This window comes from Podarcis liolepis (assembly GCF_965112155.1).
Source record: "Podarcis liolepis genome assembly, chromosome: 5".
Lineage (NCBI taxonomy): Eukaryota > Metazoa > Chordata > Lepidosauria > Squamata > Lacertidae > Podarcis > Podarcis liolepis.
In genome coordinates, this window is record NC_139556.1 from 48,582,071 (window position 1) to 48,605,831 (window position 23,761).

The 23,761-nt window shown below is 41.2% G+C and overlaps 3 protein-coding genes across 10 annotated transcripts in view; 1 reads left to right on the top strand and 2 right to left on the bottom strand.

Annotated features, from left to right (window-relative positions):
* The first annotated feature begins 128 nt into the window (after window positions 1–128).
* Window positions 129–10,809, top strand: IKZF5 (IKAROS family zinc finger 5). 6 transcript variants are annotated; one of them, XM_083506202.1, is made up of 7 exons: window positions 129–262; window positions 2,739–2,798; window positions 3,647–3,758; window positions 4,854–4,940; window positions 6,381–6,544; window positions 6,711–6,893; window positions 7,654–10,809. In XM_083506202.1, exons 5-7 carry the CDS (start codon window positions 6,406–6,408, stop codon window positions 8,595–8,597), a joined length of 1,266 nt encoding a protein of 421 aa, XP_083362328.1. In that variant the 5' UTR covers window positions 129–262; window positions 2,739–2,798; window positions 3,647–3,758; window positions 4,854–4,940; window positions 6,381–6,405; the 3' UTR covers window positions 8,598–10,809. The 6 variants fall into 6 exon arrangements, with proteins under 6 accessions (XP_083362328.1, XP_083362332.1, XP_083362333.1 ...); XM_083506205.1 differs by having other exon boundaries at window positions 163–502; XM_083506203.1 differs by lacking the exon at window positions 129–262 and adding an exon at window positions 1,292–1,815.
* On the bottom strand, window positions 9,831–21,022 carry PSTK (phosphoseryl-tRNA kinase). The gene is made up of 7 exons (XM_083506231.1): window positions 20,298–21,022; window positions 18,117–18,414; window positions 15,955–16,153; window positions 15,025–15,100; window positions 13,965–14,058; window positions 11,174–13,300; window positions 9,831–11,130 (listed from the first exon to the last, which is right to left on the bottom strand). Exons 1-6 carry the CDS (start codon window positions 20,517–20,519, stop codon window positions 13,116–13,118), a joined length of 1,074 nt encoding a protein of 357 aa, XP_083362357.1. The 5' UTR covers window positions 20,520–21,022; the 3' UTR covers window positions 9,831–11,130; window positions 11,174–13,115.
* LOC310708168 (disintegrin and metalloproteinase domain-containing protein 9-like) overlaps window positions 21,023–23,761 on the bottom strand; it is a 33,192-nt gene continuing 30,453 nt past the window's right edge. For all 3 annotated transcript variants that reach the window (XM_083506139.1, XM_083506140.1, XM_083506138.1), the window contains exons 22-23: window positions 23,606–23,658; window positions 21,023–23,007 (exon numbers count right to left, since the gene is read on the bottom strand). In XM_083506139.1, coding sequence (XP_083362265.1) covers window positions 22,914–23,007; window positions 23,606–23,658 — 147 coding nt within the window. In that variant the 3' untranslated portion in view covers window positions 21,023–22,913. The remainder of the gene's footprint in view (window positions 23,008–23,605; window positions 23,659–23,761) is intronic.

The window sequence follows — 23,761 nt, forward strand, 5'->3', positions numbered from 1 at the left end:
GAACTCAAGAGGAAAATAAAAACAAGCAAACCACCCGCTTTGGAGAAAAAGAGAGCGAGAGCGCGCGGCTTCCCACGCCTCTCTTTGAGAACGGCGCGCGCCGGCCGCGCCTGTTGGCGGAGCTGGCGGAGCTCTCGCGGGATTTCGAAAGGGGGAAGGACGCGGGTTACGCCTGGGCTCCGGGAGACACAACAAACATGGAGGCGGCGGCAGCGGTGACGGCGGGAGTCGGGTCCACCTGCGGCTGGCAAGTGCGGCGGAGGTGAGGCGGCGGCGGCGGGGCAAGCAGCGTCCGGGGGGCTCCCTCTGCCTGGGCGGAGCAGGAGGAGACCTCGTCGTGCTCCTTCCCCGCTGGCGCCGCGCTCTGCCTGCCTGCCGAAGTTGGGAGCGCAGGAGGAGTGGCGCCGGCGAAGCCCACTTCGCCGAGGGTCGGTCGGGGAGGCAGCATGTCGGGAGCGGCGCTCCGGTGCGGTCGGGGAAAAGGCTGCGTGCTGCCCAGGAGGTGGGTCCGGTGGGCAGTGGGAAGCTGCCCCCCAGCAGCCCCCAAAAGGGGCTTGGAGTTTGGCTCTCTGTCAGGGTCGCGGGAGGAGAGGTGGCCGCAGGCAGCCTGCGCTTTGCCCGGGAGTCGCTGGCAGCAATTCTTGCCCTAAGGAAAGCAAGAAGAAGAAGATGCCTGGGCTCCTCATGCATCCTACAGTTGTGCAGAAGAGGGGGTTTTCCCCAGCAGGTGCCGTTTGCATGACAAGCTGGCTCTGTGCACATCTCCACCTCTGCGCAACTATTAAGGGGCGGCTGGAACAGGAACACCCAGTCCGGCCTTTCCCCTCCTGGCCGCCCTTGCCCAGCGAGGGAGGATGAAATTGCCTCTTCCCCACACAGCTGTTAAGAGGGACACACCTCTCCTGCGTTGCATCTCACCACCCTGGCGGCCGGCCGTCTAGAAACAGTGCACACTTGGAAGGGGGGTGGGTGTCCAGAGGCAAAAGGTGGCTCACTGGATTGTTATGGAGCTGACAGCTCTTTTTATCCTAAAACTTACATCCTCGAAGGATGCTAGCTGCTACTGTTGGGTGCTCCTTTAGCACTACCCGAGCCGCCCAGGGTCTAGAAGTGACACTGTTTTTCTTTGTGATCACTCAATAAGCGACACTGAGTAGGAGATGTCTGACTTGAACTGCTTGGAGATGAGAAGAGTAGGTAGTGGAAGGGGAAAGCTGCAAGTTGGGAGGTCTTTGCATGGGATTGAAGAGATGGAGGGCCAGGAGGGTGGTGTGCCATAGGCTGTGTGCATGGAGTTCTGTGGAATGAAAAATCTGAGTTCTATTCCAACTGCCTTCCAAACATGAGTTCCCTCTTACCGTCTCTTTGGTTTAATTCTTTAGAGTAATTATATGAGCCATAATGTTTAGGATTAAATTGGCAAAGTAACTGGGAGCAAGTGTTAAGAGATGAGAAGATAAAGTGGTATCTTCCAACAAGATTGGATCATACTGTATTTGTATCGTAGTACTCTAGGCCGCTGATTTGCAGCATTGGACAAAGTTGCTGAGAGTTCTTCAGCTCTGCATCCCTTCAAGCCTCGCTGCTCTGATCTGCAAGGATGGGGAGATGGGTTAAGCGTTGCCAGAAAGGGCAAAAGTGACAATATACTGGATGGAAATTATTGCTCCCACAGTGCGGTTAATACAGTATAGCTTTGCTGCTGGTGAAAGAGCAAGCTCTGTAAAGTTACTTCCTGCATTTTCAAGTTCTTCCTATGGTTTGTGTCACCTTTGGCTATATATAATATGTTCTCCAGTGCCAGTGGGAGCAGAGGTACAGTGAAACATTTTAGCTGAATAATATGGCTAAGTCTCCTGTAGAGTATGTAGCCAGCTCATTTTTGCTGTTGCCTTCGGGGTGAAAGTTGGCAAGTGAGAATAAGACAACAAATGCATGGTCATTCAAGGCTTTCTGGTGGCTGAAATGTTGATCTTCCTCCTTATAGCACTCATGTTCTGCCTCTTGCACATTTTAATGTATAGATTTTGCATACAGGTTTTGTCATGTTAACTTTTATGTTTGGCAAAAATCAATCTCTCTTTTGGACAATGTGGAACTGTGAAAATGTTAAGGTGTTATGTGAGCATACTTGAGAAAAGTCTCAAATTTTTCTTTCTTCCTTATATTTCGTATATATGAGCGTCAAATGTCTGTACTGCACAGAGCAGACAAATGTGGCATGTACATAAACAGCTGAAGCACCTGTTTCAGATATGTAAAAACAGCATAAAAAACTTTAGCATTCAGGCAATCCAGCATCTGGATTGTTTCCTGCATCTATAATTCATTGTGAATATCCTAAATATGGCTTTGTACAGCAGTGTCAGCTAGAAAAAGAAAAGCATATCCTTCTTACATAGGAAAACTATTGCCTAGGTTTATTCATGTAGATGCTGTACTTTACAGAAGATAATTTTTTAGCACTAACTTGGTAAGGATTTTGTTAAGGGAATTACATTACTTAAGCATGAAATGTGAGTTATAAAACTAAGGTTTTATGGCTTTCCTTAGGTATAATGTACTCTGTGCGTATTTTCAACACTAAAGCAACACCATTATCAGGCTTTGTTATTTTAAGGCAATGGCATCTAATTTAACTCAGTTTGAAAATGCGGAACTTCACATTTTGATTTCCCTTGAGATTGCTTCAAAAACAATATTGAGTATGCAAAATTATGTCTTTTTTTATTCTGCAGTGTTCAACTAATGGAACCCAAGTTAACTTAAATCTATAAGCTGATGACTACAGAAAGAAGGTAGGCAAAACTATTGTATAAAGGAAAATTTGAAGCAACTGTCGCTGAGAATGAAACTAGATCTTGCTCAGCACTAACCTAGTGATACTTTTATTGCTTTATTTTTTTGTAAACAGCTTTGATGGTTTTTCAACCGATAAAGCAGTGAATAAGTTTTATGAAATAAATAATAAATAAATAACCCAAGAACAGCACTGCTGGATCAGACTGAAGGCCTATCTAGTCTAGCATCCTGTTCTCACAACAGATGTATATGTGAAGACCACAAGCAATCATCAGTCTGTCCTAGAAAGATATGGCTGCATAAAGCCTATTAAGGTTATTGTCTTGGTCATACGCTAAACCATATTGTTCCCCACTTAGAAAATAGCAAGAAAATGCCATGGCAGCACTACACAACTTGTGGCCCATGAAAATGATCACATCTCTACTAGGATCTCCGCTCCTAGTAGCCTTTGGAGAGGGATATTTCTGGGGTTGGTGTGTTCTCTGCTCTGCTGCCGCCCCTGAGACTTTGAGGCAGACATTGCCAATGCCTTCTGGCTCCCTGTTATGGGCATTGGGTGAGCTAGTCTGTAGTAGACGAGAACAGGGTTTGCCAAACTTGGGTCTCCAGCTGTTTTTGGACAGTTCCCATCATCCCTAACCACTGGTCCTGCTAGCTAGGGATGATGATGGTAGTCTAAGAACAACTGGAGACCCAAGTTTGGGAAAGTCTGGAATAGAAGATGGACAAGCCCTCTCAGCCTGGAGACTGGCAACAGAAATTTTTGTAAGCAGCCTTGAAGACTTAACTGGTGGAAATGCTTTTTAAAACCAATGTGTGCCGTAATCTCATTTTCTTGTAGACTAGAAAGGCATTAATCAGAGAAGTGTATTTAATACATGATGGAACATATATTTCAAGAGTGGATTTTTGATGTCTGTTTCACTGATTTGAAGTTGATTTGGAAGATTAAGGTAAAACTGCTGCACACGCATTTTAATGATCTCTTAAAAGTTATGTATCTTCATGTGTCAGTAAACTGTAATGAGCTACGCTTGGGTTTTTTGTCTGGAGGGAAGTAACGAGGAGGTTGTTGCAATATGCAGTGAGAAGCTAAGTCGGAATAAGGGAGCTAAGGGTGCAAGTGGGAATCCTGGTAGTATTACTATTTCTGAAGGCAGCACTGTATAGGGAAGCTTTTTAATGTTTAAAGTTTTATTTTGTTTTTATATATGTTGGAAGCTGCCCAGTGGCATGAGTACAAATAAATTATTATTATTATTATTATTATTATTATTATTATTAAGAGAAGATGGGGTAGAGTGGGCTATCTGGGAAGAAGGAGTCTTAGAAGACGACTAGTCCAAAATATAATATTAATCTCTTTCCCCTACTCAGCTGAAAAGCAGAACAAATATACTCTTTTATAAGCCATTTTTTCCAAACATTTTAGATACTCTTTCTGGGTCACACCATTCAAAAACCTTTGACACCCATTTATAGGCAGGAAGACAGGATTTGTTGTCTTTGTTACTATTTTAATTTTCTCCCCAACCTGAACATAAAAGACTATGCCAGAGTATTAATTTGACCATAATTTGAAACAGAATACTTGGATAGGTCTTTTCATCTAATCCAGCAAAGTAATATGTGTATTTTCATTGCTTGCCTGGTGTTTACTGCAAAATTTTACAAACTAAAATTATTTTTCCTGGCAAGATTGAACAAGTATGCCTGTTCAAATATCTTTTAAGATTTTAAAACTTCCAGGTGACTAGCTGCCTTACTGTGATGTGAACCAGTGTGTGTAGAAATGTTTTGTATGCTGTCAGCCTTCAGAGAAAAATGATTTTCAAATGTGATTATATATACCACTGGTAAAGCCTTAACAGGACACAGTAAAAGGGATTTAAGATTGGGGTGAAAAGGTTGTTTTCAGAACAAAGTCTGTAAAATGGGTAACTGAAATGCTTCTGTCAGTTTTATATATGATTTTGATCTACCATTCCTGAAGCTTTCTTAAATTAGTTAATAAATGGTTGAATGTTTTCCCCCTTTCTTGTTGATAGGGAAAGTGGGACATGTGTGCTTTATTACTTATCTAATACCCTGAAGAAGAATTCAAAATGTTTTCTACATAAAAGGAAAAAATTCAGGTATGACATGTCTGTAATGATTTTTTGGGAAAAGGCTGCAGTTCTTAGAACTTGCCTTTAAAAGTTTTTATCCACATCTAATCATTTTGCAGCAGTAGGTTGTATGCATCTCTTTTCTTACAGCACACCAATAAAATGGAATTACAGAGATATTTGGTAGAGGCCAATGGAAGTCTAACATGAATTTTTAGTCATACGTTATTAAATCTTGTGTAGTGATAAAAGACACCACAAATTGCACAAAATCATCGGCTGGTTAAGATTACATATCAAATGGATTGGATAGTCATTTCACTTTATTCCTTAAAAAAAAATACCCAAGTGAAAGACTGGGTGTGGGAACTAGGAATTTGCTAGACTGTGATTATCATATATAAATCAAAGAAATATGGTTATAATATTAATCTAGTGAGCAGAGTGATCTAAATTCCATCTGGGGAATGGTGCAGTCACTGCTATATCCAGTGTTTTATTGCTCATGCCCACCAGGGTAGCAGGGAAAAGGTAGCTTTTGATGCTTATTTGTTAAGGGGGGCAAATTGGTGGCAGTAGGTGGGCATGCCTGCAGAACCCTAATCCCCTCCACAAGTGTGGGTGAAGGGGTAGTGATTCCCCCCCTTGCTGCTCCGTGTTTGTCATTTTGTTGTATTGGATATATATGTTTAGTTTATATTACATATAAGCTTCTCTGAACATTCCTTTGGGGGGAAGAAGCAGAGTAAATCTAGTGAGTCAAAACAAAACCTGCATTTTCATCAGCAGACCAAGAGAAAAATTTACATGGAGTGGAGACACAAAAGCGGAACCTTTGAAGTGAGAGGTGTCTTACTGAAGTTTCCAATCGCCAGTGCTTTGAGTATTTGTAGATTTCACAGTTCCACAGGCTACCTTCTTTCCCTTGCCCTTGTGTTGCAAAACACCAAATTCTAGTTACCAAGATGGTTCCTTAACAATATAAAACGAGCCTTGCTGGGTGAGACAAAGGGCCTATCTAGTTCAATATCCTGTCTCCTATGTTGGCCAACCAGATGTCAGTGGGAAGCCTGCAAGCAGGAGTTCTGTGTTTTGTTTTTAGCTTAGTATCTTTTTGAACCACAAAAATTTAAACTCTGGATAATGGATAACTGCCTCCTGGAAACCTACTTTCTGTTTTCTGAAGGCCTTGATGTAGCATGAGTAGGTTTGTTGATATGAACAGTATAGGACTTGGGCTTTTACTAAATATTAGATATCTTCACACAGTGAAACTTGATATGGGGAGCCCTAATTGCTTCCTGATTCTGCTTTGATGGCTGGCTTTTTCAAGTCACCATCTACCATCCTAGCCTACCTCATGGGGTACTTGCAAGGCTAACATGCTGCTCTTCAAGTGAGAAATCAGTAATGATTTTCAATATTGTGTGGTTTTTGTCTGAATCTTAAGTTGGTTTTTTATTTTAGGCCCACAGGATTGTGAAGTTGTAGTATGAATATGGGTGAAAAGAAACCAGAACCTTTGGATTTTGTAAAAGATTTTCAGGAATATCTGACCCAGCAGACTCACCATGTGAACATGATTTCAGGCTCTGTTAGTGGGGACAAAGAAGCAGAGACTCTTCAGGGAGGTAGGTTCACCATGGTACAATTCAGCTTTCACTTTATTTAACTGAAAGGCTGGTTATTGTAGAGGGGAGCTTCTTTCCACCTGTCTCCCAATAGCCTGTTGCAGTATGCAAACTAAGTACAAGATAAAGGAAGAAACTTATTCGCGTTTCCCTTCTCTTTTTACAGCAGGGACAGAAGGTGATCAAAATGGACTAGATCATCCTTCGGTCGAAGTCTCACTGGATGAAAACTCTGGAGTGTTAGTAGATGGGTTTGAAAGAACTTTTGATGGAAAATTGAAATGTCGGTATTGTAACTATGCCAGCAAAGGAACAGCACGTCTCATAGAACATATCAGAATTCACACAGGTATGACTGAGTCTGCAGATTTTGTATCTCTCTGCTGGTGGTATATATACCTACACAAGCTTTCTTACTGTGTTAAACACGTGTTTTCCAGTCAGGAGAATTGTATCTATCTGTTAATGATAGATTCTATTTTTCCAGTAAGCAAACTTGATTCTTAAAATTTCAGCTAAATGTAGGAAAACCAGACTATATGAAATAACCTGTGTGACTGTCTAGGGAAATGATTTTGCCAGCTCTAGATACTGCTTACACTTGCAATGTTGCTGATTCTTTTACTTGTTCAACTTACCCTATGTATCTTCCAGCACTTACTGGTCCTAAGACATGAACCATAAAACTCATCTCTTTCATTTGACTGTTGTTTGTCCCAGCTAATTCTGTCCTGGTTTCCTCGCTGGCCCCAATAGGACTAATTTAGCCAGCTAGCCCTGGTGATCATCTAATGTTTATTGGATGGATTGCCCCCCTAAATTGATTTTTGAATTCTGACTTTATTGTTATTCACATTTTATACTGTTTTATGCTGTTTTTTGTTCCATCAATTAAGTGTTTTACATTTGTTGTTAGCCGCTCTGAGCCTGGTTTTCTGAACTGGGAAGGGCGGGGTATAAATAAACATTTTTTTAAAACTATTATTAAGGATTTTAAATGGTAGCTTTAGATATTGTAGTGCTCTGTGACCCAACTCTAGTCACTCTTCTTCCATTTGTTTCTTGCAAAACACATGGTATCAATACAATAAAATCTTGTATTCCTTCAGGTGAGAAACCACACAGATGCCACTTATGCCCCTTTGCATCAGCATACGAACGTCACTTGGAAGCTCATATGCGATCGCATACAGGTGAAAAACCTTACAAATGTGAATTGTGTTCATTCCGCTGTAGTGACAGAAGCAACCTGTCTCACCACCGCAGGCGCAAACATAAAATGGTGCCTATAAAAGGTACAAGGCCTTCCCTTAGTAGCAAGAAGATGTGGGGTGTCTTGCAGAAGAAGACCAGTAACTTGGGGTATAGTCGAAGGGCGCTAATAAACTTGAGTCCACCTTCCATGGTGGTTCAGAAGCCAGACTACCTTAACGACTTCACTCATGAAATCCCAAACATTCAGACTGAAGCATATGAAAGTATGACAAAGCCAACAGAGACTGGTGGGTTACCAAGAGATCCACAAGACCTTATGGTAGATAACCCTTTAAACCAGCTATCTACTTTAGCAGGACAGTTGTCTAGCCTGCCCCCTGAAAACCAAAACCCACCCTCTCCTGATGTTGTACCATGTCAAGATGAAAAGCCTTTTATGATGCAGCAGCCAGCCGCGCCAGCAGCCGTTCCAACGGTGTCGACCAGTATTCCTCAGAGTTCATCCCCTACAAGTCCTGATCCTCGCCCTGCACATTCTCAGAGAAACTACAGTCCAGTCGCAGGTCCCAGCAGCGACCACAGTGCTCATGCCAGCACCCCGAGCATAAGTAATAGCCAGCCAAGTACTCCAGCACCAACTCTTCCAGTTCAGGATCCTCAGCTTCTGCATCACTGCCAGCACTGTGATATGTATTTTGCTGACAATATTCTTTATACGATCCACATGGGATGTCATGGCTTTGAGAACCCTTTCCAGTGCAACATATGTGGTTGCAAATGTAAAAACAAGTATGACTTTGCTTGCCATTTTGCCAGAGGCCAACATAACCAGCATTGATTGAATATAAGTTATACCATGCATTCATTTATCTGTGTTTGTTTAAACACATTGCTGTCTGTCTCTTCGTTGCTACTGGAGAGGTTGCGTGCCCTTTTGGAGGAATCCAGTTAAGCAGATCTAACATCAAAGGCAATTACCTTTACACGCTTTCATGATTTGCTAGGGACGTGCTTGTTTACCATGGCGGCATTCTTTACATGGTTCCTAAAATAAGAATGAGGTTTGTAGTGCAATTATTATTATTACTATTAATGGAATCAGTGCAACACAATATATACTGACCTAACATAATGTGGATCTTGTCGATCAACACTTGTGTCCAAGTACTTAACAAATACTTAACATTAAGCTGAGCTACTGGAGTAGCCTTTAGTTTAATTCCGTCATACATAATGTACTCAGATATTTTCAGTGTAGAAGCTATATGCAACTGTGTATAAACTGACCATCCCGTAAACTGCTATAAAATATTGTGTAAAGAGTAAACAAAGATAAAGTTGATGTCTGCAACAAAACTTAAATCTAGGAAAAGTTTAATTGCTGTGAGGCCTTTAATAAAGCTCCTGTGGTAATAGTGAGTCATGATGTGGAAAACTAGAAGAGTAAAAATGTGAAATAGGGAACAAAGACATCCACTTTCCATTACTGCTGACCCCCTTTTAAAGGAATGCAAGGAACCAGTGCCTAGTATTAAATGTCTGTAATTTTTAAAACTGTGTGCAGAAAGAAAACATTGGAAGAAAATGGGTAATGTGTTAAAATACTGTACCATAATCTTCATACCTAGCTTGCATTGCATTGCAAAGAACTTCATTACCATTTAAATGTTTATGTGTAAGTTGTTTTGTCTTTACCTTCTGGTAGTAATGTTTTTACCTGAAAATGAAGTAGCAAGGAGGTTATGAGATTATGATAATCCATTCAGATTTCACATGGGTCATTTTATCTGTGAATGATGAATGTACTTCTTGAAAAGAGTGTCCTAGTCCAGGTAAACAGCAGTCAAAAGAAAACATTCCATACTAGGATTTTTGTTATAGTTCTGGACTTGACAAAGCAAAAAGTTTATATGAGGAATCACTGACTAATTACAGTGGATAAAAACTCTAAGACATAGCAGTCAACTGTTTCTGCCTTGATCTAGATAAGTGAATAGGCACTTTAAACGAACTATGCTAGCAAAAACTATGGTGCTAGCTTACAGCACATGAATCCTTAATATACAGGGGGAAACACTTTGACATGCACTTTTATTGTATATCTTCATTATTTTATTTTAAGGGAAAGAGAGGACTTTATACTGCTGTCACTTGCATAAGAAGTAAATATGCACATGCACATACAAACTTACGACAGTGTGCTTTTATTGGTTTCGCATCCCAAAGTACGTGCCTTTGTGTGAATAATGGTCAAGTATACCCCTGTCCATCTTCAGCTCTTTTGGTAGAGGAGCGTTCTTCTGATAGCCAAAATAGGAGCACAGATTAGAAAGGTCCTCTTGAGTCAGTTAAGTCATCACTGGTCAGTGCAAAAGAAAAACCTTATCAGTAGGATCCTATCTCGTAAGATGTAAGAAATCTTACGCCAAAGTCTACTTGAGCAGTTGGGTCCGTCCCCCCCCCCCACTCCTGTAGCCACATGGCACCACAAAGGTCCTAAACTATAATAAGGTGGAGGATGCACAGTATTTACTGAGGCAAACAGCACATAGTTTGAGCAGGATAGGCTGCTGGCACTGTACTTAAAGCAGACTAAAAAACTTACCTTCCCTTGTTGGAATTTTTTGTCTCTTTAAGTTTAGATTCATTTTTCAGAGGAAAAGCCCTCTTAAGCAGCTATATTTAAGACCTTAATTTCAGTTCCTGACATTCTCTTAGGTATCTTTCTCAAAGTTAATGTTCAGTGTCTTAATACATTTGTGTAACCGTACTCAATGTTTGCATTCCAACGTATAGAAGTATTTCACCAGAATATTCTTGGAATTGCCTTCTGCCTCTCTAAAATGGCATAGCACCAAATTAGTCTTGCAACTCTAGTGCCATATATGTTGCACTCAGGAAGTCAGTGACAAACTTATCATTAGTCTTGTTTGATTGGGATTGCATGCAATGACAGCGGAGAACCTAAAATATACTATGTATGTTTTAATTACAGTGCTGGGTATGTTGAATGGACTAACACAGCTAAATAAAGGCTGCTTGTAAAAATCCTCACGTATATCTTAGATGGGTCTTTATGAAATGTCTATAAATGATCTGATTGAATGAGCTGTTGTAGAGCAATGGACAACACCTGGTGGCAACTCCACTCCCAGCCTGTTCATGTCTTCCCTGGCCAAAACCAGACCAGCTGCTCTTAGCTGACCATGAAAGGGCAGCCATGCTGAGAGGGAAGACAAAGAGGCCAATTGACAGCATAGATAGGGCAAGAAGTTGCCATCAAATAAGGTCATGTTGAATAAGTGAGGGAAGGAGCTTTATTGGGACATTTCTACTTTTTCCAGTAGTGTGTTGGCAAACTCTGAATATTACTGTGTACTAGAAATACAAAATATTCTTTTTGCTGAATGTTACTGTGTACTAGAAATACAAAATAGAATTGAGCCATAAAGGGCTATGGTCAGGGTCATGGCTTCTATTTTTGTAGAGTTCTTGTACTCCTTAAAATCAGGCAGATAGTCAAGAGGTGAGGCTTGGAAACATGTAGATAACCTGAGCAATTGCTACAGGTCATGGCAGCTTTTGAAAACACGAGGCCACTGTTGCGGTGGGCAGTGGAAATGGAAACCCTGTGCACTACTGTTTTTTAGAGACCTTTCAGCCAAAGAGCTAGTAGCGACACCTGAGCTGCAGCAGACACTTAGACTTAAACCAACAAGAAATGAGCTGGGACTAAAAGCAGATGAAGGCTCACAGATGATGTCACTTACCACTGGGATCTACAACGCCAAAATGCTCAGGAATGTTAGTACAAGGTATACTAAGTACAATAGAGCCTTTACTGCTTCCACTAAGTAAGGCATAAGGATGGGATGTTGCAGACTCTGGCTTTACCACTGATACAGAGCAGCTCGTTTCAGTAACAAAACATGCAGGACTGGTGTTTTGAAAAAGCGTATTAGCCTCATTCTATGCTACAGCATCAAAATTAATTTCTAAACAACATTTTCCACATTCTTTCCCCATATTCAGGTCCCAAATAAGAAAAATTTCAATAAGAACTCTATTAATTAAAGCAAAACAAAGCCTTCATGTTATAAGGAGCTTGCATTATGTTTTAATAGTTTCTCCAGATGAATTTCAGCTTCTGCATTCAGATAAACGACAATGTGTGAGAGATGGTGATTGAAACCACAGCCCATAACCCACTTATTTTTGAATTGTCAACATGGCTTCAGTGCCTCTGTGGATTGTGGATCGCTGCCTTACTAGGTTGCTCTATTACTACTGTTAACCTACTATTTTAAACCCTTTGTTACTCACAGCACTGAAAACAAAAAGTGATATACAGTCATACCTTGGTTCACAAACGCCTTGCGAGTTGAACGTTTTGGCTTCCGAATGCCGCAAACCCAGGAGTGAGTGTTCTGGTTTGCAAATGTTCTTTCGAAACCCAAACCTCTGATGCGGCTTCCAATTGGCTACAGCAGCTTCTGACACTTCCTACAGCCAGTTGGAAGTTGTGTCTTCGTTTCCGAACGTTTTTGAAGTCAAACAGACTTCTGGAACGGATTCCGTTCGACTTCTGAGGTACCACTGTACCTTTGATGGAAACAATTCACAAAATGTGGAATATATAGCTGGAAGTACTATATGCATACCCTTTGTAAATAAAAATGAAACAGCAGTCTGGGAAGCACTAGATGGAACGAATATGGAAAGGCACGATCCTTTTGATTCTGATGGTCTTTAATGTACAGTATTTTATAACAGTGCTAAAGCTACACACAGAACTCAGCCAAATTGGTAAAGAAAAAGTGATTTATATGCATTGCATATGCAATATAACATTGTGCCACCAGATTGCACTGTAGAGTCCCATTTTTATCTACAGTACTTGTTTTCCCTATTTAAATTTACAACGCTTTTAACTGGAATGCTTCTTTAATGTGTCTAGATCCAGCCATTGTTTGCCCACTATGCCCCTTGCCCTCCCAGTTGTTGGACTACAACTACCATTGTCCATTAGATCTTCAGCCATGCTAGCAGGGGCTGGTGGGACTTTGAAGTTTAATAATATCTGGGTCATATGTATGAGTCAATGATCCTGGCTGCAGACATATTTCAAATTATAGCAAGGGTAAATTTTACTGTATTTTTCTTCTCCCTATGGATCCTGAAGCTTCTTGGTACAACTGGTATTTTTGGCAGTCAGTCCGAACAGAGAGAGTGAGGGAATTGGCTCAGTTTTTTCCAATGAGACATCAGATGCCAAATCTCAGCAATATCTAGTATTCTTGCCAAACCCACATGCCACAGCGTTATATCCCCCTTCACTGAATGTATAAAAATGCTACTACTTCTCACTTAAATATTTCTTAACAATGCCATCTGCCTGTTGGCTGAATAAAGAGGTTACATTCATATTCAATTGGTTATTTTTCTCATTTTCTCTATGCCTCAAATCTTCCAAAAATTCCACTTTCAGCATATTTAGTTCATCTGCCAAGCTCTTCATCTCCTTTGGGGTAAGGTTATTATCTAGGGAAACAAAATATACAGCACATGGTGATTTACCTACTGTTATATTAAATTTATCTTAAACCAGGCAGAGGGCCTTCTCAGTAGCGGCGCCCACCCTGTGGAACACCCTCCCATCAGATGTCAATTAAATAAACAACTATCTGACTTTTAGAAGACAACTGAAGGCATCCCTGTTTAGGGAAGTTTTTAATGTTTGATGCTTTATCGTGTTTTTAGTATTCTGTTGGGAGTTGCCCAGAGAGGCTGAGGAGACCCAGCCACATGGGTGGGATATAAATAATAAACTACTACTACTTCTTCTTCTTCTTCTTCTTCTTCTTCTTATTATTATTATTATTATTATATTATTATTATTATTATTATTATTATTATTATTATTATTATTATTATTTTAAAGGGGAAGGAAGATCAAAAGTTTAAGAGGTTTAAGCAAAGCCACTATTTTTTTGAAAATGAATAGAGGCTTACCTCAGGAGTCGGATCTCCAAAAGAGGAATCTTCAGAGATAGAGGACAACTGGCATGTATAGGGCCTTTGTGCATAAACAGTGTCTTTAAATAGTAGTCATAAACCGCTGCGCATGTATGGTTTTGTTGCACTGTGCCTTTCTAATTTAAGTGCATGCAAAGCAAGTTAAGCAACCTCTTGCAAATAAGCATACCTTTAGCAGTCTTCATGGTCTGAGAGACAGCTCGCCTGACAGCCTGGTCTGCTTGATGAAGAACACTGGCTGCACAAATAGCTCGATCCATTTCCTAGCACAATCAACAACAAAAAAAATGTTCTTAGAACTGGGCTCATATATATATATATATATATATATATATATATATATATATATATATATATTCAAAGGGTAAATTTGGGCATTATGAGCACATGCAGTAACTGGGGTGAGCTTTGTGTACCTTCCTCTTTGCATAAAGGGAGGAGAGTTGAAGCTTCCAAAAAATTTTGCACTTTCAGACAAGTGTGAAACTACACAGAGGGAATTTCGGTACAGAGCACTCTTGAAGTTTGCCATAAGAACCCCTACTGAACATTCTCCACTTTTCAGAAATGCTGTGACACAAGAAAGCTTACAACCATAAGACATGTGAAGACACTTTGATTCAATGAAATGAGGTGAAAAAAGGCAGACTTCCCTCTTGTCTGCTACAGAAGGCTAGCACTCATTTTCTTTGCCATCCATTGTTGACAGTGGGACCTGATGGTTCTGGTACTTCTCTCACTTACAGCCACAGAGTTGTCGCATTCAGAGTAGACCAATTGAAATGAATAAAGTTAAGTTAGACATGATTATGAACTTCAGTGGGTTTACTCTGAGTTAGGACTACCATTGGGTGGGATTCATCTAATGAACCCGACTAGCAGAAGCCCTGCATAATGACTTCGACTTGTGCAATGAGCCTTCCCCTATACCCCATTGGCTGGGGGGGGGGTGTCAGGTGAACCCCCAGAACTGTGTGACAGGGAATTATTCCATCTGGAAAACTGATGTGCTTGTGCAGATGGAGTGTTTGTAATAGCACGACACAGAATTCCACCAATTGTCTTTACAGCACAAACTCCTTCTTTATGAGCAGAAAGTGAGTCTTAGATTTCCTGTGTAGGAAACGTTCTCCCCCAATGTGGAAAATTCTCCACTGGTGGATTATTTTCAGCAGAAGTGCCAGGCATCAAATGTCTATTTTATAACCTATGTAATAGTTCCATATTACCTTTACTTCTGTATTCTCTTCCAGGGGTTTCACTGGATTTTCCAGAGCAGTAGATAGCAAATCAAGTACTTGAAGACTGAAAAAGTCAAGAAAACAAACATGTTAAAGAAAGACTAACTATGCACATGCAATGTAAGCACTCGCCTAAGGATGAGACACTGGCATCACAGAAGTGCCCAAGGCAAGAATTTTGCTGAGATCAATGAGGTTGGGCAGCAAAGAAAAGAGTGAGCAAAACGTAAATTGGGATCTAATCTTGGATCTCAGGGTGAGCCGCAGTAGATTGGCAAGGGTTTCTTTTGTTTTCTGATTCTCTTTTTTATATTAGTTTTATAGTTTTATATTAATTTTTATTAGTTTTCAGTTAGAATAATCCAATGGTAGCCTCATTATAACATTGCCAAATTATAATACAATTACTAATCCCAACCATTCAGATGCCGAATTATATAATTTAGATGGCCTCCCACTTGCTAGAATTGATGGTTTGGTGATTTACTTCATAGTTCTGTGTTCCAAAATTTTATTCATCTCAATTGCAATCCAGACAAAATAACAATCCCTTATACAACTGTAACATTAACAACATCCATTTGTCACACAGGATATTGCCTTGCACTGAGTCAGACCATTGGCTGATCTAGTTCAGCTTTTGTCTACACTGACAGGCAACAGTTCTCCAGAGTTTCAGACAGCCCTGCCTGGAGATGCTGGGGATTGCACTAGGGACCTTCTACATACTCAGCATGTGTACTATCACTGAGCTATGTCCCTTTCCGCAGCTAGGTGCCCTGCAACAAAGCTATTCCAAGGCAAATATCAATGAACAGAGAAGCGCCGCACAACTCCAGAGTTCTACACTCTGCTAGGCCCACAGATGTCTGTGAAGCCTCCATTTAATTCAATGTAAATAATTGCTTTCATACATACTTATCTTCTACTGAACATTCGGTAGTCTTCAGAATGAGGCTGTTCTGCTCCCAGGCGTATTTCTCTGGATTTGGAACTTCCATTTTTTGCACCATTGCCTGGATGGTTTCTTCAGGTAATGGTTGTTTTCTCCGACTGTTTCTCTCTAAACAAACATCAGCCTGGCAATCTAGGAACAACTGACAGAAGCCCAGTGTATCTAGACAAATATAAAAATATTCCTGGATGATAAGAGGGTCATTTTAATTTCACCATGGTTTCTGAAAAGTGTAGGTGTAACACACACACACACGGGAATCTTGCACAACATAAGGTGGTCTTCTGTATCACCATGAAGTAAGGATGTGGGATTTCAGAGTTTAGTATTCATTATAAATAGAGCTTGCACAAGACTATGTAACACAGATTCCCAAAGACCTGTTTTGGTTGCCTATTTGCCACCAAGGCCAACTGTTCAAGGTTTTGGTTCTAGTATATAAAGCCCTGAAATGGTTTAGGAGCTAGGTATCTGAAGGAACACCTCTCCTCATATAGTCCTGCCCAGACCCGGTAATTGGGGAGGCCTGGTATATCAATGACTAAAAATTTCCTTTCAGAGCTTTGACTGGCACCCACTTTATCTTTATTTTAGAACCAGCTGAGTTTCCTTTTCTGCCAGGCCTTCTGAAGTACATGTACATATGAGAATCTGGTTGTATTAAGCAGATGGAATGGTAATAATTATTCGTAATGTTATTTTACTTTTGGTTTTCACTGGTTATTGTGTCTGATCCAAGATCACTTAGGATGCGGAGGTGGGACAGAAATGCCATAATATATAAAAATGAAGAACAACACTAAAAAGCATAACACAAGTAGCATAAAAATAACATCAGAGGGAACAAAACTGCTATATAAATTAAATTAAAATGGGATTCCCTGAAAAAATAGTGACACAGGTACCAGGCAAAGCTGCCTGGTGAGAGTTTCCCACAAGAGGGCACTGCAACTGAAAAGGCAGCGGCGGCAGCAAGATGTTATTGTCCAGGTGGCTGCTATGGTGGCAGGTAATCCTCCAGGTATCCTAGCCCCAAGCCATTATGGCTTTCTAGGTAAAAATTATCACTCTGGAAACAGACCAGAAGCCAGCGAAGTTATTCAAACACTTTTGAAATGTGATCCCAACTTCTGGTATGAGTTAGCAGCCCGGCAGCTATGCTTTGAACTAACTTGCAATTTCCAAACTGCCTTCCGTAACACGTTGCAGTAATCTATTCCAGAAGTTACCAGAACTTGGACTGCTGTACATGTCCAGAGGCAGGTGTACCAGCCTCAGCTTGTGGAAGGCACTCTGTGCCACACAGACAAACTCTTGTTCTTCCGGTGACAAAGCTGGGGACAACAAGCACCTCAAGATGCAAACTCGATCCTTCAAGGAGAGGGCAGCTACATCTATAACTACTGAGCACCACCTTCCCACACAAACTACCCACCAACAGTACCTCAGTAATCCAGTCCATTACTGAGCCCAGACACCAGTTCAACGCTCATCAGAATCAGATGTAAAAGAAAGATGGTGCATATGAACTCCCAACTCCAAAATATTGGATGCCCTTGCAGTGATTGATCTAAGTATTAAAAGGGGGGGGAGAGATGAAGCCCTATAGAATGATATAAAATAAATGTACCAAGAACCCAAGCTGTCATTATCCAGGACCACTTTCTGAAATTAGCTACTCAGTTAGGAACTAAGCCATTGCTATTCAGGGCCTCCAGTTTCTAAACCAGCTACCCTGTTCAGGAGACAATAGTCCAGAAAACAATTGAAAGTTTCAGACAAATTGGCTTGGTTCTATTCTCCATGTCTCGTTCCTGGCATTGGTCATGGCAGGTGGAAGGAAACCGACATCTGCAAGGAGTACAATCCCAGCTTCACTACCAATGCAGAAATGGCCAGTTCTGTATCACAAGTTGCTGCCCGGAATGCTATCATAGTTTAGGTGTTCTATGTAGCAGATTATTAATCTTTGGGACAGATAGGAATCCCTAAGATACAACAAGAGAGCTTTGCTCTCTGCACAACAAGGATAGGAATCCCTTTTAGCCATAACATCCCAAATCATGGTTTGCACTGCTGAGTCATAAGGCTGAGCCGCTACCTTAAAATATAATATCAAACTTACACTGGCGAGCTAACTGGTACACTTCATATCTCATACTCCGATAATAAAAGTTGTCATCTAAAATAAAATATATTGGTCTGAGAGGGATAAAATCTATTAAATATTGACAAGATGCAGAGTCTTCAGTTCCTGTTCTTGGATATATTAATTCTTGTTCTTTCAGATGGCAGGCAAACCTTTTCCATGTTGTTTCAGTTCTGTTTGGAGGAGGAGAATAATGGCATCCTTTAATAAAATTCTGAAGGAAATGTTCAAGATACAGCAATAATTCATGGCGGTACAATCTCCAGTGTGACATCTATAAAGTAAAAAGACAATTATTCATGGTTAGAGTGCAAAATATTGGATAAAAACTGAAACCATTAACAGCAATGAAGGTTTTGCTATTGGCTGCAGTGTTAAATGGACAGCATTTGTCCTCTTTATATTTTAGATGATTTGCTATTCTTTCTTAGCATCAATCATGCCTATAATTCTCTGCATGGCCCACCCATGCCATTTTAACCAAAACTCTTCTCTCCTTACAGGCATTGTGCTGCAAAATCCCAGTTTAATATAATATGCTGCTACCAGTCTTCCCAACTATTAGTGTAACTACCACAAAACAATTGTTACTCTTGCAACAAACATGCTAACCCCTCTACAATGCATGTAAGTAGTAACTCCAGCAGGGTAACCATGTGAAAATCAAATAGTAATAATTACACACTATTAAGTTTTTATATACTACCACAAATCAACAACAGATTGAGTAGTACACTTATTCAATCACAGAAGGTAATTTAGCCTTTTATCTTTCTTTTTTCTTTTGGTGCCTTAAAGGCCAACAGATTTATAGCACAACCCTAACCATGCCTACTCAGGAGGAAGTCCTACTGAATTCTCCCAGGTAAGAGGAGTTAGGATTGCAGTCCTATTGCAGTGTAAATTTCATGGACTTCACTGAAGCCACAGGAATGTTCAAGAAGGGCTTATTTTGCAACAAATTTGTCTTTAAGGTAATAAAAAACTCTTGGTTGTTTCTGCAAATGAATATTAAGTAATTTCACATCTTCTAAACAGCTTGTGTTATCAACAAATGCCCAGACTGAACTGACTGCTTTGCGAAATACCACCACTGGTTTATTTATGTATTGCCTTTCAGCCCAAAGGGCCCTGAACCAGCAACCAGCATACTGAAATACTGTAAAACAAGACATAACACTATGCTGGTTTATCAGTCCGTACAGGAGGATCAAAACAGCAAAATGTTAAGATTCAGAAAGGGAACTTTCAGCAGAAAATAACAGGAAACAAGATGCCTTTTAAAAATATGCAGGCAAGTCTTGCTTAACTTCATGTTACTAAAATATACATAGATGCTTTAAAAACGAGCTCACTTTTCCTGATGCAAATTGAAATACGCAAAACCTTCTGCCGGCAGCTGGAGCGAATCACAGCCGATTTAGAAGAATGGTAACTTTTGTCATTTATCGCTGCCATGCTACAGCAGATTACTTTAATAAAGGACGTGGGTGGTGCTGTGGGTTAAACCACAGATCCTAGGGCTTGCCAATCAGGTCAGCGGTTCGAATCCCCGCAATGGGGTGAGTTCCCATTGCTTGGTGCCTGCTCCTGCCAACCTAGTAGTTCGAAAGCACGTCAAAGTGCAAGTAGATAAATAGGTAATGCTCCGGCAGGAAGGTAAACGGCATTTCCGTGCGCTGCTCTGGTTCGCCAGAAGCGGCTTAGGCATGCTGGCCACATGACCCGGAAGCTGTCTGCGGACAAACGCCGGCTCCCTCGGCCTAAAGAGACCCCAGAGTTGTCCGCGACTGGACCTAATGGTCAGGGGTCCCTTTACCTTTAATAGGCTCCCTCAAAACCCAGATTTTTTTTTTACTATTTTAGCAAACTTGATGAGCGCCTACTCAAGGCAAACCCCGCAGCTGACCCTAAAGCAGCAGATCTTCTAGCTGGATTCTGCTGCGAGGCGTCAGAAGGAAAAGGATCCTTGGCAACGACAGCGATAGGAAGCTCGCACAGCGGCTGAAAATTAAAGCTGGGGCGCATCCTGCTGCCCACCTGGAGCTGCTGTGCTACCACTGAAAGATCCCGCGGGCAAGAGAAGGCCTTTCCCTGGCCAATGAGAATCGCAAGACCACATTGGCCAATAAGGAGCAGGGGGAGGAGGCTACTGACCAACGGCTGCTGCTCGCGCTGTCCCGAGCTCTCCTTTGATTGGTCGAATGCTTCCGGAGGGATGAGGTCGTCGTAAGCGAGGGGGACGCAGCGCCACCCTTTGCGCTCCCTCAGGACCCGGCTCAGGGCCTGCGCCGTCGTCGTTTTACCCGCGGCAGGTAAACCGCAAAGCAAGCACAGCCCCAGCTGGTGGCCTCCGGCGCGCCGTAGCTCTTCCGCCATGAGGCCCCGCGCTTCGTGCCGCGCGTTAAAACTCCCGTGCCTGGAGGGGACCGACGGCTCTCAGTTCTGCGCTTGCGCAGTTGGCTCCGCGCGCTAGCACTGCGCAGGCGCGATGGGAAGGGACTTCGGCGCAGGGAGTTCTAAAGAGACAGGGCTTCCTCCTACTTCCGCGCACCGGACTTCCGGGTTGCTTTCGACGCTGGGTTCTAGAGGGGCAAAAGCGGCCGTTGCACGTAGGAGACAAGCGGGGAACCCGGCACCCCTTTGTCGCTTGCAGTGATTGGGCAGTAGTTTAGGGTGGCCACAAGCAATAGAGGACAAGGCAAGTTGGTTCTGATTGTTGGTTGCGCTGTAAGTTGCTTTTAATGAAAACTGCTAAACGGTATTGATAGAGCAAATATATCGATCTATTATATGAAAACAAATTACATTTCTAATGATGTTTCAAAGAGTTATTGCTTTTAAATATTACCAACTTGCAATAAAAAAAACACACGTGCAAATTAAATAGCAAAGTATTTTATTTCTTACAAAATAGTTCACGGAGATTGCCATTGAAATACAACTGTGTAAAGTACCGGCATTTTCCTGCCGGTATTTAATAGCGATTTGTGCAAAATTGCATATAAAATGGTTATAGGTATTAGAAAAAGTAGTAGTTGAAAAGTATTGTTAGAAGTTTGATTTCTGTTGGCATTTTAGAACCTGTAAGCAAACCTTACAGCCCTCATTCTCAGAAAAATGAGCTGAACTGTGGGGGTTAAAACCCCATGTTGGGCAAACGATTCCTACATTACAGGGGGTGGAATGATCCTTGTAGTCCCTTCCAACTCTGATTTGGCAGACATCTTCATTAAAGTGTTTTAAATGTCTGCTAAAACTTCCAGCAAGCCTATCTGGGCATATAATTTCATTGTGTATTACTAATTTTTAATGCTACTGCTTTTATCTACTGCTAATTATTTTATTGCTTTATATACACCACTTAGATATTTTTTTTGAGCCAGCAAAAACTTATATTCAAATAAATACCCGTACAAATAATTTACTGTTTCTAACAATATAGCATTCACAGCAATCGGATGGTACATTCATTCACCTCCAAAACAAAAATACTGTGGAATGGGTGTGATTAGGTATGATTTTGACAGTGTGAGCTGTTCCTACAATATTGTAACCAAGATCTAAATTCCTATATATTAAAAGTAAATAAGGAGGATGCATAATTATGCCCCCTGCCACAGGTTTGGAATATAGAAATGGAAGACCAGACCATTAATTTAGGAGTACTTTGCCTACTTTAGTGCAAAAAGGCATATTGAAAAATATCCATTTACAGTATTTTGGAACTTAATAACTGTGAACTTGGGCAATACCAGCTGAGGACAAACAACATTGGAATCAGCTCCTATTCTCAAACAAATTAATGTCCACTTTGCCAACCATGTAATTAGCACTCAGGGTCTGTAAAATCCTGCCCCCGACCCAATTTTCAGTATCAGTTCTACCTCCATGCACTTCCTTTGGTTCTGCACCCTCAATTCCATGCATTGGCCACCCCCTTAGTGAATAACTCAGAAAATGGTTTCTCCCCCCCCCCTTCATTGTTTTTCATTCACAGTTTGTTTTATGTTTAAAGCAGCTGAGTTTTAAGGAACAATTATTCACAGAAAAGCTGTGGGCAAAGCTAGATGCAGCATTAAGTGCATCATTAGAACTCGTGTCATGTTTTAAATATATATAAAATGGGTGTGTAGGGGAGTGATTTCCATCAGGATTGCAGTGTAGTGGAGGATAGGTTTCACCTCTCTTTCCTCAGCTATGAAAATAGCCTTAAGGCAGGCGTCCTCAAACTCGGCCCTCCAGATGTTTTGAGACTACAATTCCCATCATTCCTGACCACTGGTCATTAAAGCACAGCACATTACCATCATTATAACAGGCAAAAAAATAATCATTCAATGGGCCATCAATACCCTCAGCAATTTTCAAGTGGTCTGCAGGAAAAAAATTGTTGGGAATCACTGATCTAATGATTAAGGCAGTGTCATTAAAGCACAGCACATTACCATCATTATAACAGGCAAAAAAATAATCATTCAATGGGCCATCAATACCCTCAGCAATTTTCAAGTGGTCTGCAGGAAAAAAATTGTTGGGAATCACTGATCTAATGATTAAGGCAGTCTTAGTCTATCTAGAGATTCAGGGGGGAAAAATCCCATATTCTTTTGTTACCGTTCCAACAGTTTTTTTTAGAAATGAAAATGAGGTCTTCACTTGTATATCGATAAAAAATAATACTTTCAAAAATATGTAACAGGTTTATCACTGGCACATTTCTGCTACCCTCTTAGATGTTTAATGTGTCCATCTAACCCTCTTGAGAATTTCTCAGGATGGAGTTGCGTAAACAGGTCTGGGTGGGATTGGTGGTCGTAAAGGAGGTCTTGATGGACGTGGCCCAAGGTTTGCCTGTATGGGTGGCCTAAAGGAGATAAAATGCAGTATTAGTAGTGTGTGTTTGGTGGCATATTTCAGAGGCTGGTCAATAGAGATAGACATTCTAGAAACATAATGAATACTTCTACCTCCCTCCCTCCTTCCTTACTTATTTTGACAATATCCTCTGTATGAATGACAGCTACTCTGCCAGAGTTCTACCCCTTTATGCCATGGGTAGGCAACAAGGTACCCTTGTTTTAACCCCAACTCCCATCAGCCCCAGCCAGCATAGCCAATGCTCAGGGATGATGGGAATTGTACTCCAATAACATTCTGGAACGAACCACGATTGGTTACCACCTCATGCACATCAACTGTGCACTCTTTGCACAAGTGAAGCCACAGATAAATAGAGGTGAACAGGAGAAACGGGCAAAATACTGCTGAAGCCCTTGCTGATATTCCCACCAGGGAATCCAGGATTAAAGAAACCTTTCCCTGGATATTGACTCTCTGAGAAGGGATTCAGTGGGCAGTTCAAATGTTGCTGAATCTCCATTCTTTGCTCAGTTTAAATGTTTGCCCCGATTGTAGGCACAGATGCCTGTAAAATTATGCTAAAAAGATTTAAAAGTGCAAACCTTGGAGCAGGAAAGTGTGATATCGTAAAGATTCCAGAATTTGACGTTGTAGGCTGCAGAGGGAAAAGAAATGTATCGTAAGGAGAATTAATGGTTCTTACCACAGCAGTGAAACTTACTGCATCTTTTCATTCTAGCAAAATACCATGCACTGTT

Excerpts from the sequence above, each read along its gene's own strand:
- IKZF5 (XM_083506202.1), top strand. The coding sequence starts at position 6,406 with ATGAATATGGGTGAAAAGAAACCAGAACCTTTGGATTTTGTAAAAGAT. Across the intron at positions 6,545-6,710 it reads AGCAGAGACTCTTCAGGGAG|CAGGGACAGAAGGTGATCAA; the intron begins GTAGGTTCACCA and ends CTCTTTTTACAG. Across the intron at positions 6,894-7,653 it reads ACATATCAGAATTCACACAG|GTGAGAAACCACACAGATGC; the intron begins GTATGACTGAGT and ends GTATTCCTTCAG.
- PSTK (XM_083506231.1), bottom strand. The coding sequence starts at position 20,519 with ATGGCGGAAGAGCTACGGCGCGCCGGAGGCCACCAGCTGGGGCTGTGC. Across the intron at positions 16,154-18,116 it reads GTACCAGTTAGCTCGCCAGT|ATACACTGGGCTTCTGTCAG; the intron begins GTAAGTTTGATA and ends ATATTTGTCTAG. Across the intron at positions 13,301-13,964 it reads GACCATGAAGACTGCTAAAG|ATAATAACCTTACCCCAAAG; the intron begins GTATGCTTATTT and ends TTGTTTCCCTAG.